The 16,356-nt window shown below is 35.4% G+C and overlaps 1 protein-coding gene across 2 annotated transcripts in view; it reads left to right on the top strand.

Annotated features, from left to right (window-relative positions):
- ADAM23 (ADAM metallopeptidase domain 23) overlaps positions 1-16,356 on the top strand; it is a 177,002-nt gene that overhangs the window by 103,093 nt on the left and 57,553 nt on the right. For both annotated transcript variants that reach the window (XM_059168273.1, XM_059168274.1), the window contains exons 7-9: positions 1,347-1,419; positions 5,343-5,419; positions 7,180-7,245. In XM_059168273.1, coding sequence (XP_059024256.1) covers positions 1,347-1,419; positions 5,343-5,419; positions 7,180-7,245 — 216 coding nt within the window. The remainder of the gene's footprint in view (positions 1-1,346; positions 1,420-5,342; positions 5,420-7,179; positions 7,246-16,356) is intronic.

Genomic DNA, 16,356 nt, shown 5'->3' with positions numbered 1-16,356 from the left:
TGCCTACTCCCTTTTTTCTTACTTTCCTCCTCGCTCCCTACCTTTTTGTTCATGTAACAATCTGTCTTCATCTTCACCATGGGGAGAGGAGAAGGAACAGGGCTTGAAACTTTAGTAGCTTTTAAAATTGTATTTCTAATCCAGTTGTGAGTTTCATTGCTCTGAGTATCATTTTACCTGTTATCAGAATTAAGAATTTACTGAAGTTGAATTTAGATTTGTTGATTTTTAGTTTATTATTACTGGTTTTATTATGCTTTACAGCCAGTCAAGTAATATGGATGGAATATTTCTAATAAATTCATGTTATCTCTCAAGTAGTGAATAGCAGAACTCTTAATTATTTTGAGTTTCATATGTAATCTATTAAGAACACTTTTTTGATAACTAGTTTTCTGCTTATGAAACTAATACAGCATAGGAAATTTGGAAAAGCAAAATAAGCAAATACTTCACCACATTTTAAGTTTTCATGATCCCATCCTGGAGAGAGAACTTCTCTTCACCTTTCAATATACATTCTTCCAGTTTTTCAATGATATGTTCTTCTATATTTTTAAAATAAATTGAATCATTATTCTGTAATAGAATTTTAGCTCAATGGTGGATCTCTCTGAATCACAGTATTTTTATATGTAAAATAAAGATAAAATATGCATTATATAGAGTTCTTGTGAGGATTAAATCAGGTAATGTGTAGTACATTAATGGTGTCTGTCTCATACTATGCGCTCAGTAATGGAAGCTAATAGTAAATAATAATAATAATGGAAATAAGATGTTTCTAGAAGTGTGGCTTCTAGGGCAAAGGATATGAATATTTTCAAGGTCATTGATAGACATTGCTAAATTTCTCTTTGAACTATGCTCCCAATTTATTCTTATCGCAGAGTATGAGAGTGCTTTTTACTTTGCAACCATAATTAACTATGGTTATCATAATTTTAAAACCTTTGCCAACTGGATGGCAAAATTGGTATATCTTTTTTTTTTTAATTTGCCTTTTGAAGGAGTATTAAAGCATTCATCATTTTTTAATATGTTCATTGACCGTTTGTGTTTCTTTCTTGTGAATTTCCTATTCATGGCTTTGAAGAAAGCTAAGGTTTCAGAGTAGCTAATAAAACTACGTTTTTATCTACACTGGAGCAATTGGATAGTGCTCTCTTTTTAAAAAAAAAAAAAATTAAGGTTCCGATAAGACATACTCATCATTTTTGATAGCTAAAACATTAACATATAAATGTTCCCATTTTAAGAAGGATATTGGAGAAAGTTCTAATACTCTTCCATATAAGCTTGATCACATCTTGCTTTTTAATGGCCCACAACTGCTTTTGTTTCAGAAAAGCACCGGTCAACCACATATAATCCAGAAAACCTTGGCAGGACAATATTCTAAGCAAATGAAGAATCTCAGTAAGTTTGAATTAAGACGGCCATTTTGTTTTATGTAGTAGGAGCCGGGCCTTGGTGGAACTCTATGCACATGCAGGAGGTAAAAGTTCTCTGCAGGGAGCCACGTGGGTGGGCAGTGGCGTGAACTGTGGCTGGTGTAGAATGAGGCCTGGAGAGTCCTTGCCGATGGAAATACTGAAATATGAAACCCAGGAGTAAACTGTTAGGAACCAGACAGTGTGGCTAAATTTAATGGTGTTTTGCAATGAGGCTCATGCTTAGATTTCTCTGGCAGTTTCCTGCTTTTCAGACAATTTGTATTTTCTCATTCTTATGCTCTGGTTCTGAGGCATCTTAAGCATATTGATGTTGACAAAGCTTCTTTTGGATTACTGGGGTATGTGATATTGCTTCTGTACGTTAATGCCAGAAGTCTTAAAAATTCATTCAAAGTCTTATGCCATACATTATTTTTAACCCTAAAATGAATTAAGCATAGTGAATTTTAGATATTGAGGGTCAAGAGGTATTAGGTCAAATATGCATATTCTAATGACTCTTGAATGGCTCGTTACATTTTTGATGATGTTTGGAAGAAAATATTATTTGAATTATAGATTAGAATTTGTACATTACAGATAGAATTAGATTTGTGACCATGAGAATGTGAAATGTTTAGTGATCGGAATACTTTTTTCACCTTAGTTTATTTTGATTTTGAGATAATATATGCTATCGATGTTGCTGTTTCTTCACATAATATTTTTATTTTATTTTATTTTATTTTATTTTATTGTTTGCATCATGATAAGTATATTCTTTAATCCCCATCACCTATTTTACCCATTCCCCCACCCTTTACCTCCCTTATAGTAGACATCAGTTTGTTCACCATAGTTCAGAGTTTCCTGGTTTGTCTCTTTTTCTCTCTTTTTTTTTTCCTTTGCTCATTTGCTTTGTTTCTTAAATTCCACAGAGGACTCAGATCTTATGGTATCTGTTTTTCTCTAACTGACTTATTTTGCTTAGCATTATACTTTCTAGCTCCAATCTCTGTTCTTATAAATGACAAGAACTCATTCTTTTTTATGGCTGAGTAATATTCCTGTGTGTGTGTGTGTGTGTGTGTGTGTGTACCACATCTTCTTTGTCCTTTCATCTGTTGATGGATATCTGGGCTCCTTCCATAGTGTGGTCATTGTCAGTAATGCTGCAATAATCATAGCGGTGTATGTATCCCTTTGAATTAGTGTTTTTGTACTTTTTTGGTAAATACCTGTGGTCTGATTGCTGGATTTTAGGGTAGTTCTGTTTTTAACTTTTTGAGGAATCTCCATACTGTTTCCCACAGTGGCCGTACCAGTTTGCATTCCTGTCAATAGTGCAGGAGAGTTCCTGTTTCTCCACAGCCTCGCCAACACTTGTGGTTTCTTGGGTTTTTTATTTTATCCATTCTGACAAGTGTGAGGTGATAGTTTTGATTTACATTTCCCTGATGATGAGTGATATTGATCATCTTTTCATGTGTCTCTTGGGCATCTGGATGTTTTCTTTGGAGAACTGTCTGTTCATATCTTTTATCCTTTTTAAAAAATTTATTTTTTTAGGGAGAGAAAGAGAGAGTGAGTGCATGCATGTACAAACAGGGGAGAGGCACCTGTCCCTCTTCTGTCCATTTTTTAATTGGATTATTTGGTTTGGGGGTATTGAGTTGTATCAGTTCTTTATATATTTTGGATACTAGCCCTTTATTGGATATGTCATTTGCAAATATGTTCCCCCAGTCAGTAGGTTGCCTTTTAGTTTGGTGATTTTTTCCTTTCCTGGGCAAAAGCATTTTATTTTGAGAGAGTCCTAATAGTTTATTTTTGCTTTTGTTTCCCTTGTCTCAGGAGACAGATCTAGACATCACAGCTGATGTCAGAGAAATTACTGCCTGTGCTCTCTTAAGGATTTTTATGGTTTTTAGGCCTCACATTTAGGTCTTTTTTTTTCTTTTTTTTAAGATTATTTATTTATTTATTTGACAGAGAGAGATCACAAGTAGGCAGAGAGGCAGGCAGAGAGAGGAGAGGAGGAAGCAGGCTCCCTGCTGAGCAGAGAGCCCGATGCGGGGCTCCATCCCAGGACCCTGAGATCATGACCTGAGCCGAAGGCAGCGGCTAAACCCACTGAGCCACCCAGGCGCCCTCACATTTAGGTCTTTAATCCATTTTGAGTTTATTTTTGTGTGTGGCAGAAGAAAGTGGTCCAGTTTCCTTCTTTTACATGGAGCGGTTGTTGAAGAGATTTTCTTTTTTCCATTTTATGTTCATTCCTCCTTTGTTGAAGATTAATTCATCGTATAATTGTGGGTTTATTTCTGGGTTTTCTATTCTGGTCTGTTGATCTGTGTGTGTGCTTTTATGCTAATACCATACTGTTTTAATTACTACCACTTTGTAATATAACTTGAAGTCTGGAATTATGATACCTCGAGTTTTGTTTTTCTTTTTCAGGATTTCTTTGGCTATTTGAGGTCTTTTGTGGTTCCACACAAATTTTAGGATTGGTTGTTTCTAGTTTTGTGGAAAATGCTTTGATATTTTGATAGGGATTGCTGTAAACCTGTAGATTACTTTGGGTAGTATAGATGTTTTAACAATATATGTTCTTCCAGTCCATGCGCATGGAATGTCTTTCTATTTTTTGGTATCATCTTGAATTTTTTTCATCAGTGTTTCATAGTTTTCAGAGTACAGGTCTTTCACCCCTTTGGTTGAGTTTATTCCTAGATATTTCATTGTTTTCGGTGGAATTGTAAATGGGATTTATTTCTTAATTTCACTTTCTGCTGCTTCATTATTAGTGTGTAGGGAAACAATAGATTCCTGTACATTGATTGTGTGTCCTGCGACTTTACAGAATTCATTGATCAGTTTTAGTATTTTTTTGTGAAGTGTTTCAGGTTTTCTATATGTAGTATCATGTCATCTGCAGATAGTGAGAGTTTTACTACTTCCTTACCAAGATAGATGCCTTTTATTTCTTTTTGTTTTCTGATTGCTGTGGCTAGGATTTCCAGCACTATGTTGAATAAAAGTGGTGAGAGTGGACATCCCTGTCCTGTTCCTGATCTTAAGAGAGAAGTTCTCAGTGTTTCCCTCTTGAGTGTGATGTTGGCTGTGGGTTTTTCACATAATGCTTTCATTATGTTGAGGTCTGTTCCCTCCAATCCTACTTTGTTGAGGGCTTTTCTCATCAGTGGATGTTGTACTTTGTCTAATGCTTTTTCTGCCTCTATCGAAATGATCATATGGTTTTTATCCTTCCTTTTATTGATGTGATGTATCATGTTGCTTGTTTTGTGAATATTGAATGAACCACACTGGTGTCCTGGAAAGAAATCGCACTTGATTGTGGGTTTTTAAAATGAGTTTTTAAAATGAGTTTAAATGCATTTTTAAAATGTATTGTTGGATTCAGTTTGCTAGTATTTTGTTAGGGAGTTTTGCTTCTGTATTCATCAGGAATATTGATTTGTAGCTCTCTTGTGTGGTGTCTTTATTTGATTTTGGTATCAAGAGTGGTACTGGCCTCATAGAACCAATATGGAAGTTTTCCTTCTGACTACTGTTTTGTAATTGTTTGAGAAGAATAGGTATTACCTCTTCTTTAAATGTTTGGTAAAATTTGCCTGTGAAGCCATCTGGTCCTGGGCTTTTATTTTGGGGGAGTTTTTTGATTTCTGATTAAATTTCAATGCTGGTAATTGGTCTGTTCAAGTTTTCTCTTTTTTCCTGCCTTCGTTTTTTTTTTCATATATTTTAAATACACACATATATATGTATTTAAATATATATATAAATATATAAATACATATAGTTTTCACTTATTTTAAAAACATAACTCCCATTGGACTGCAGTCAAGTATAAATTTCTGTATTCCCTTTTCCTTTATACAGGTATGGAAAGCAGTGGCCAGTGGCCCTTTCTGTCTGAATTGCAATGGTTGAAAAGGAGAAGGAAGAGAGCCGTGAACGTGAGTGTGGCGTTGAACCACGGAGGGGGCCACTTCACACGGTGAAATTGTTTGCCTGAAATCACATGGTATCTGAGCATATCTAAAACAGTTTATATTTGGACAACATCTTCTCACAAACCAAAACGACAAACCAAACTCTTCCTGTGGTTTGAGTCTTACAGGCATATTGCATTTTAGTCAGCTTTTTCTATTTGATATAAACTGGTTACAGCGTCCTGTGAACCCTGATGTCATCTAAGGAATGTATTGTTTTAGCTTCATTTTCAAAGCATTTTCTTATGAAAATTACAGTGCATTTTGTTTTCTGTTAAAAGTACAGCAGATTTTTTCATATGGCTTATATAACATTGTTTGAAACATTTTTGTTCAGCCAGAAGGGTAAGGGGAAGTGTTAGGTTTTGAAATGTTGGCTAATGATGCTTGCTTGCAGTTCTTTCAAACTGAAAGCTCTGTTTTACCAAAATTTGAAGCTGGATATGTTTTCCTGAGGATCTATTTGACCATTAGTGTCATGACAGTTACTAAATAAGAATCGTGTAATTATATAATCAGCGACTGTAGTATAGCTCCCATGTATTGATAAATGTATAGGAGCTTTGTAACTGGAATTATGTTCCTAGTCTTTTTCATAATAGATTAGAAAGCTGTAATGATGGGGACTGTTTCGTAATTACATAGTGAATGCTATGTAACCGAGAATTAATTCTACCGCATATAGATTACATGGTAATTTACTAGATAACTTAATGAGTAATTATACTGAAAATTGCACATTTTAGATAATGTTTTGCTGCATGTATTTTTTTGTGAAAAAATTAGACCACCAGTCGTCAGAAACTTAGTTACAGGTGAAATTATCCTCTTTTTATGCTTATGAATACAAATTTTGTTTTTTTACCTAGAGATCTTTTTTTTTTTCTTAGTCTTGAAGATGTGGTTGGTAATAATAAGTTTTATATAGAGTACTGACATTTCACTACATTCCACCCCTATCAAATATAAACTGATTGGTAACCTTGTGCGTAAAGAAATAGAGTCATTATTGGTTTTTCAACTGTGAAAAAAGAATTAAAATGCTTAGTACTTGCTCTTAAAATTACCAAGGATTAATCAAAATTTAGAAGCATTTAGAAAATAGTAATTGTCAATGTTTGCTCCTTTGAGAAGTCGTGTGGTTAAGATTTAGTACGTTATTAAAATTTCACTCTAGTGAGTTAATGCTTCTTTTGACTATATTGATAGTTATTCCACATGTACTGTGCCATTCTTATTAAATGAGTTTTAAGTAGATTTCCTTTGAAGTTTTAAGTAGGCAGGAAGTTTTATTTTAGCAGAATTATACTGTATACTTTTCTCTAGAGTATTTTTATATATGAAAATCATATAAAAATAACATGACCTGGGGGTGCCTGGCTGTCTCAGAGTTGCAGAGGGTGCAACTCTTGATCTTGGAGTCGTGAGTTCGAGCCCCATGTTGGGAATAAAGATTACTTAAAAATAAAAAAAAAAATCTTAAAAAAAATAGGCTTTTATCTTAATGAGTATTTTAATGATAATTAAATACAATTCTTTTCTGAATACTTGAACATTTATCCACATTTTATAGTCACTGTTTTTGATTTTGCTTACCAAACTTTTTCCAGGGTGTTTATAAAGCAGGCAACAAAGAGTTCTTTTGAAATTCAAAGTCAGTCCACAAGTTAATAGCATCATAGATACATCCACCACCATTCTGACATTATTTTTATTTTTCACAGCCATCTCGTGGTGTGTTTGAAGAAATGAAATATTTGGAACTTATGATTGTTAATGATCACAAAACGGTAAGAATATGAAGAATCAGTGAGGGGCGCGTGGGTGGCTCGGTTGGCTGGGTGACTGTCCTTGGCTCAGGTCATGATCTGGAAGTACCAGGATGGAGTCTCACCCTGGGCTCCCTGCGCAGCAGGGGTCTGCTTCTCCCTCTAACCCTCTCCCTTCTCATGCTCTCTCTTACAAAGAAATACAAAAATCTTAAAAAAACCAAACAAACAAACCAGTGAGTTTTAGACCTAGAAGCTTGCTTAAGAAAGAATACATTTCACTTTATATTGAATCATTATTTGTTACTTATTAAGGCCAATATATTTAGATGCTTTATTTCTTTGGAACTATTGAATGCCTTGATTTATTTCATGTGTTTGGAAACACTGGGCTTTATAGAATTTTCACAACTCAAATAAACAGATGAATATTTAGTGGTTATAATGAATGGATTTAACTATTTGTTTGACATCTTTTACGTACCTTCATTTAAAATTCTTATGCTGTACTTTTCTTTATCTGTGTATTTGGTCACTACTTTCTAACTTGATTCCATGTCTTTGTTCTGAGAACATTTTTTTCTTACAAATTATTATGACTTGTGGCAGATGTAATTATAGGAAGTAAAGATGTATAATAAAAGCATGTCCAAAGAGACAGTCTTTGATGACTTATCTCCTTTAAATTTTGGAAAGATGAGTACTATTGTGTTACTTAATGTCAAAGTAAACTGTGATTTAATATGTCATCTCAATAACATTTAAGAGACATGAAAAATAATTACTGCCTCCATTGGCTGTTCTTGAAAATGGAGTAGAAAGTTTCTTTTTTAAAAGGTTTCATTTATTTATTTGAGAGAGAAAAAGCAAGCATGAGCCAGGGAGAGGGGGCAGAAAGAGAGGGAGAAGTGAGCCCAGGGATCATGACCAGAGTTGAAGGCAGATGCTTAAGTGACTGAGCCACTCAGGTGCCCTGAGCAGAAACCTTCTTACTCGTGTTTTAGTTAATTGTATCCCTTGTAAAACAGGTTGACTGAAGCCTAGAGCTTTCTAAAGAGTCTTGTCCAATAGGCTGTTTGCTAGTATAGCCAACACTTGGGGTGTGATTAAATGTTTAACACCTAGCTCTGTGGGGAAAACAGCCTTGGTTTATAATGTTTGCTGATAGCTGTAGTGTAAATACTACCATCATGGCTGATTTCAAGCTACTGGAGTAAGGTTACTAAATGAGGAGGTGGGAGAAGTTGCATCCATTTGGCTCTTGTGAACTTTTGGGAGCTGACTCCACCACCCCATTGCTGAGCCTTCCAGACTGTGTAAGCTTGTTATACTTCTTGTAACTGTATAATTTAATGTAAGAAATTATATAAACTAAGAGTGTAGCTGTTTTTATGAAAACTGAGTTATATTTCTGGAAAGATGAGAATATTTTAAGAAATATTTAAAGTCAGCTATGGGTTAAAAACTTGTAAAAGATTGCAATAAGAATTCACATTGCTTTGCATATATCCTTAAGTCCTTGTTTTACTTTAAGGAGACAAAATTAGGTTAGTAAGTGTTAGGGTAAAATGACAGTATGCAATTCTAATTAGTAGACACTACTCAAGAAAAGGCCTTGGAACCATAAATTTAAAAAATATGACTTAATTTATTTTTAAACTTGTACTTGTCTCTCTACATTAGCAGACATTTTCTATTACTTGCTAAGTACTGGTTTAGTTATGCTGAATATTATTAAGTGGAATACCTGTTAATTATATATGTAGATTTATTTTATTTACCAGTAGCTTTTATTTTTTTTTATTTTTTTTTATTTTTTAAAGATTTCATTTATTTATTTGACAGGAAGAGATCACAAGTAGGGGGAGAGGCAGGCAGAGAGAGAGGAGGAAGCAGCTCCCCGCTGAGCAGAGAGACCGATGTGGGGCTCGATCCCAGGACCTTGGGATCATGACCTGAGCCGAAGGCAGAGGCTTTAACCCACTGAGCCACCCAGGCGCCCCTACCAGTAGCTTTTAAATATATTGCTTGATATATGTTAGCAGAAGGAGAGGAGAGGTCCTCTCTGGTCAGAAGGAAAACCAAATATATAGACAACCATTTTAGATAATAAAGGCTAAACTAAGAGTTTCAGAAGGACATTAATTTGCTTGAAACCCCAAGAAAATTTTTCATCTGAACTATTTTTGTTGATTGGGACATTGAGATTTCTTGTAGGTACTTCTCAGTCCTTAGCGTTGTGGCATGTTGTGAAACTATGACATTAGACACATCCCCTTTTTCTAATATCCATTATGCAAATACTTTTTAAAGTCGTGGAAGGAATAATTATGATTCATGCAATGCCTTTAAATTCACAAAGTACATTCACAGAAAGCTGGGAATGAATAGAACACTTCTCCAACCCATGACTTGTATCTCCGCATCTCCTGTTCCACCATACTCTGGTAGGAAGGTACATAAAGCTATCAGTCAGATTAGGTATAAGTAACTGTATAAATTGGAAACATCAATTTTTTATAAATATTATATACTTTGGATTTATTTTTTAATCCTTTTAAATGGAAGTATTTAAATAATCTTGTCATTATCTTATGAATATAAAATAGCACCTTCCCATTATAATATCATTTTCATATGTGGAAATTTTCTGCACATTATACCATATATTCTGTGATAAAGGTACTTTCTTTATACTACCAGCTTTGTTCACGATAAACCTTGGTAATTGTTTTATTATTATTGTTATTAAAATTGAGTGAGAACTAGTCATGATATGTTATCTGTCTTTGAAACTAGAAGAAAAGAACTGTAATTTTCACTGATAAACTTGGAAGAAATACATAGTGAGAAATGAAATAAAAAGTTTTAATTTTGAGTAGTAATAATACCTAAAGTAGAAAGAAATTACCTAAGGTGATTTCTACTATTTAAATAAATATTATATCTGGAGTAACAAGACAACATATTCCTTTTGCTTTGAGGCCAGGATGCATCCAACGCCCACATAAGTATGTCGTTTTATAAGGATTTTTTCTTTTGAGACGCGAGAAAAAAAGTTTTTTTAAGGTGTGCTTTATATGAAATGAAGAAAATGAAGGTTGTTTTTGAATTTGATTACCACAAAGAAGTAGTAAATCAGAACATGGATTGGAATCCTGAAGTTCACATTTTTAAAGTAAAACTGAACTAGAATAATTAACATCTGTTTTTTTAATACCTGTAGATTTACTGTTGGGTTTTAGAGTGATCATCCTTGAAATGACTCATTATACACTCTTTGTGCTAAATGAGGCAGCACAGTTGTTTTGATAACTGTCACCCTCAGATGGAAAATCAAGCACTAATTTTATTTTATTTTTTTTTCAAAAAACAAATTTCTTTAAGGGTTGTAATTGTTCGGGAAGGCAAAGTAAAATTTGGCACTTTAAATGTAAATTATTTTCAGTGATCACAAATTGCAAAAGTAAGTTTTATCATAAATGGAGATTGCACATCTTTCTTTGTATGCAAAATTATTTCTTATTCATGCAGGAAATAGAAACATTTTGCCTACATTCACATTGAAGCTAATCTCTTTAATTCAGAGTAACCTAATATTGGCTTTCTGAAAAAATGCAGACACCTTATTTTGAACAAGCATCATGTTATCAGTGGCTTTCAATTAGGAAAGGAAAATCCCTCAATTTTGTAGAAAGCATCTTGGTAGTTGGCTGGTGGAACCCAATTTGTGAGCCAATTATAGCCTTGATAAGGGTCTGCAAATATTTCTTTGAGTCACTTGAACTAAATATAAATATGAAAAGCCTTATTCTAATAGAAAATTGGTTGAAATATCTTAAAGTGCATGAAAAAAGTTTTGCTTACATTTTGCTGTATCCATACATATAAGTCCAAGTGCAAGTATGTTATAGCTCAAATATTTTTCAATTTAAGCCTCAATTTAAACCCTATTTAAAAAACCACTATCCTTTATGGGCACATTAACAAATTATGAGCTCTCATCAAGAACCCTGATTTCTTGGGAATATACATCAACTATTTTATCAGAATTGTTAACTGAAAAAGTTGATCTCCTATCTCAACCCAAAGTAGGCATTGAATTCCAGCTGTGTGACCTTGGATAAGTTCCTTGTCTTCTCTGAACTTCACTGTCCACCTTTCTAACATGGTCTAATAACACCCACCTCAAAGAGTTGTGAGGAGAAATATTTGCTGTAGAAGAAACACCTATAGATCCTGCTAAATCCTAGCTGCTCAGTTAAGTGGAAGTTCAAGTGAACAAACCTTGTGAGTATCCTGGGTGTCGTCTTTTGTGCTATCTCAGCAGCACAGTTGATTACGCTGTCCTGTGTGAAATATTTTCGGCTTCTGTTAACACAACAGCTCTTCTTACCTCACTGGCCCTTCCTTCTTAGGCTTTTGTATCTGGCCTCTAGATTAGGGGAGTGCTCATAGCTTGGTTTTGGGCTCTCTTTTCTCTCTATAACTCGTGCCAATGTGAACACTTCCAGTTTCAACCTTTAAGTAATATCATGACATTAGGGGTACCTGCATGGCTCAGTCAGTTAAGTGTCCAACTCTTGGTTTGGTCTCCGGTCATGATCTCAGGGACGTGAGATAGAGCCCCACATTGGGAGCAGGGAGTATGCTGGGGATTCTCTCTCTCTCCCTTGGCCTCTGCCCCTCCGCCCTCAAAATAAATAAGTAAATAAATAAATAAATAAATAAATAAAATCTTTAAAAATATATCATGACTTTAAATTCATCGCTCTCTACTTTATGCCTCTAGCCTCCTGAATCCATACTTACGTAACCAACTGTCTACTTGCTTGCTAGGTTCAGTATTGAACCTAACATCTCTAACATTTCTAAATCAGCATTCTTTTTTTTTTTTTTTTTTTTTTTTTTTTTTTTATTTATTATTATTTTTTTTTTATTTTTTATTTTTTATAAACATATATTTTTTATATACATATATTTTTATCCCCAGGTCTGTGAATCACCAGGTTTACACACTTCACAGCACTCACCAAATCACATACCCTCCCCAATGTCCATAATCCCACCCCCTTCTCCCCAACCCCCTCCCCCCGGCAACCCTCAGTTTGTTTTGTGAAATTAAGAGTCACTTATGGTTTGTCTCCCTCCCAATCCCATCTTGTTTCATTTATTCTTCTACCCACTTAAGCCTCCATGTTGCATCACCACTTCCTCATATCAGGGAGATCATATGATAGTTGTCTTTCTCTGCTTGACTTATTTCGCTAAGCATGATACGCTCTAGTTCCATCCATGTTGTTGCAAATGGCAAGATTTCATTTCTTTTGATGGCTGCATAGTATTCCATTGTGTATATATACCACATCTTCTTGATCCATTCATCTGTTGATGGACATCTAGGTTCTTTCCATAGTTTGGCTATTGTGGACATTGCTGCTATAAACATTCGGGTGCATGTGTCCCTTTGGATCACTACATTTGTATCTTTAGGGTAAATACCCAATAGTGCAATTGCTGGGTCATAGGGCAGTTCTATTTTCAACATTTTGAGGAACCTCCATGCTGTTTTCCAGAGTGGCTGCACCAGCTTGCATTCCCACCAACAGTGTAGGAGGGTTCCCCTTTCTCCGCATCCTCGCCAGCATCTGTCATTTCCTGACTTGTTGATTTTAGCCATTCTGACTGGTGTGAGGTGATATCTCATTGTGGTTTTGATTTGTATTTCCCTGATGCCAAGTGATATGGAGCACTTTTTCATGTGTCTGTTGGCCATCTGGATGTCTTCTTTGCAGAAATGTCTGTTCATGTCTTCTGCCCATTTCTTGATTGGATTATTTGTTCTTTGGGTGTTGAGTTTGCTAAGTTCTTTATAGATTCTGGACACTAGTCCTTTATCTGATATGTCGTTTGCAAATATCTTCTCCCATTCTGTCAGTTGTCTTTTGATTTTGTTAACTGTTTCCTTTGCTGTGCAAAAGCTTTTGATCTTGATGAAATCCCAGTAGTTCATTTTTTCCCTTGCTTCCCTTGCCTTTTGCGTTGTTCCTAGGAAGATGTTGCTGCGGCAGAGGTCGAAGAGGTTGCTGCCCGTGTTCTCCTCAAGGATTTTGATGGATTCCTTTCGTACATTGAGGTCCTTCATCCATTTTGAGTCTATTTTTGTGTGTGGTGTAAGGAAATGGTCCAATTTCATTTTTCTGCATGTGGCTGTCCAATTTTCCCAGCACCATTTATTGAAAAGGCTGTCTTTTTTCCATTGGACATTCTTTCCTGCTTTGTCGAAGATTAGTTGACCATAGAGTTGAGGGTCTATTTCTGGGCTCTCTATTCTGTTCCATTGATCTATGTGTCTGTTTTTGTGCCAGTACCATGCTGTCTTGATGATGACAGCTTTGTAATAGAGCTTGAAGTCCGGAATTGTGATGCCACCAACGTTGGCTTTCTTTTTCAATATCCCTTTGGCTATTCGAGGTCTTTTCTGGTTCCATATAAATTTTAGAATTATTTGTTCCATTTCTTTGAAAAAGATGGATGGTACTTTGATAGGAATTGCATTAAATGTGTAGATTGCTTTAGGTAGCATAGACATTTTCACAATATTTATTCTTCCAATCCAGGAGCATGGAACATTTTTCCATTTCTTTGTGTCTTCCTCAATTTCTTTCATGAGTACTTTATAGTTTTCTGAGTATAGATTCTGTGTCTCTTTGGTTAGGTTTATTCCTAGGTATCTTATGGTTTTGGATGCAATTGTAAATGGGATTGACTCCTTAATATCTCTTTCTTCTGTCTTGCTGTTGGTGTAGAGAAATGCAACTGATTTCTGTGCATTGATTTTATATCCTGACACTTTACTGAATTCCTGTATAAGTTCTAGCAGTTTTGGAGTGGAGTCTTTTGGGTTTTCCACATATAGTATCATATCATCTGCGAAGAGTGATAATTTGACTTCTTCTTTGCCGATTTGGATGCCTTTAATTTCCTTTTGTTGTCTGATTGCTGAGGCTAGGACCTCTAGTACGATGTTGAATAGCAGTGGTGATAATGGACATCCCTGCCGTGTTCCTGACCTTAGCGGAAAAGCTTTCAGTTTTTCTCCATTGAGAATGATATTTGCGGTGGGTTTTTCATAGATGGCTTTGATGATATTGAGGTATGTGCCCTCTATCCCTACACTTTGAAGAGTTTTGATCAGGAAGGGATGTTGTACTTTGTCAAATGCTTTTTCAGCATCTATTGAGAGTATCATATGGTTCTTGTTCTTACTTTTATTGATGTGTTGTATCACATTGACTGATTTGCGGATGTTGAACCAACCTTGCAGCCCTGGAATAAATCCCACTTGGTCGTGGTGAATAATCTTTTTAATGTACTGTTGAATCCGATTGGCTAGTATTTTGTTGAGTATTTTCGCATCTGTGTTCATCAAGGATATCGGTCTATAGCTCTCTTTTTTGGTGGGATCCTTGTCTGGTTTTGGGATCAAGGTGATGCTGGCCTCATAAAATGAGTTTGGAAGTTTTCCTTCCATTTCTATTTTTTGGAACAGTTTCAGGAGAATAGGAATTAGTTCTTCTTTAAATGTTTGGTAGAATTCCCCGGGGAAGCCGTCTGGCCCTGGGCTTTTGTTTGTTTGGAGATTTTTAATGACTGTTTCAATCTCCTTACTGGTTATGGGTCTGTTCAGGCTTTCTATTTCTTCATGGTTCAGTTGTGGTAGTTTATATGTTTCTAGGAATGCATCCATTTCTTCCAGATTGTCAAATTTATTGCCGTAGAGTTGCTCATAGTATGTTCTTATAATAGTTTGTATTTCCTTGGTGTTAGTTGTGATCTCTCCTCTTTCATTCATTATTTTATTTATTTGGGTCCTTTCTCTTTTCTTTTTGATAAGTCGGGCCAGGGGTTTATCAATTTTATTAATTCTTTCAAAGAACCAGCTCCTAGTTTCGTTGATTTGTTCTATTGTTTTTTTGGTTTCTATTTCATTGATTTCTGCTCTGATCTTTATGATTTCTCTTCTCCTGCTGGGCTTAGGGTTTCTTTCTTGTTCCTTCTCCAGCTCCTTTAGGTGTAGGGTTAGGTTGTGTACCTGAGACCTTTCTTGTTTCTTGAGAAAGGCTTGTACCGCTATATATTTTCCTCTCAGGACTGCCTTTGTTGTGTCCCACAGATTTTGAACCGTTGTATTTTCATTATCATTTGTTTCCATGATTTTTTTCAATTCTTCTTTAATTTCCCGGTTGACCCATTCATTCTTTAGAAGGATACTGTTTAGTCTCCATGTATTTGGGTTCTTTCCAAACTTCCTTTTGTGGTTGAGTTCTAGCTTTAGAGCATTGTGGTCTGAAAATATGCAGGGAATGATCCCAATCTTTTGATACCGGTTGAGTCCTGATTTAGGACCGAGGATGTGATCTATTCTGGAGAATGTACCATGTGCACTAGAGAAGAATGTGTATTCTGTTGCTTTGGGATGAAATATTCTGAATATATCTGTGATGTCCATCTGGTCCAGTGTGTCATTTAAGGCCTTTATTTCCTTGCTGATCTTTTGCTTGGATGACCTGTCCATTTCAGTGAGGGGAATATTAAAGTCCCCTACTATTATTGTATTGTTGTTTATGTGTTTCTTTGATTTTGTTATTAATTGGTTTATATAGTTGGCTGCTCCCACGTTGGGGGCATAGATATTTAAAATTGTTAAATCTTCTTGTTGGACAGACCCTTTGAGTATGATATAGTGTCCTTCCTCATCTCTTATTACAGTCTTTGGCTTAAAATCTAATTGATCTGATATAAGGATTGCCACTCCTGCTTTCTTCTGATGTCCATTAGCATGGTAAATTCTTTTCCACCCCCTCACTTTAAATCTGGAGGTGTCTTCGGGCTTAAAATGTGTTTCTTGGAGGCAACATATAGATGGGTTTTGTTTTTTTATCCATTCTGATACCCTGTGTCTTTTGACAGGGGCATTTAGCCCATTCACATTCAGGGTAACTATTGAGAGATATGAATTTAGTGCCATTGTATTGCCTGTAAGGTGACTGTTACTGTATATGGTCTCTGTTCCTTTCTGATCTACCACTTGTAGGCTCTCTCTTTGCTTAAAGGACCCCTTTCAATATT

Source organism: Mustela lutreola, chromosome 3 (genome assembly GCF_030435805.1).
Source record: "Mustela lutreola isolate mMusLut2 chromosome 3, mMusLut2.pri, whole genome shotgun sequence".
Lineage (NCBI taxonomy): Eukaryota > Metazoa > Chordata > Mammalia > Carnivora > Mustelidae > Mustela > Mustela lutreola.
The sequence above is the reverse complement of the archived record's forward strand: the minus strand, read 5'-3'. Positions and strand labels throughout refer to the sequence as shown.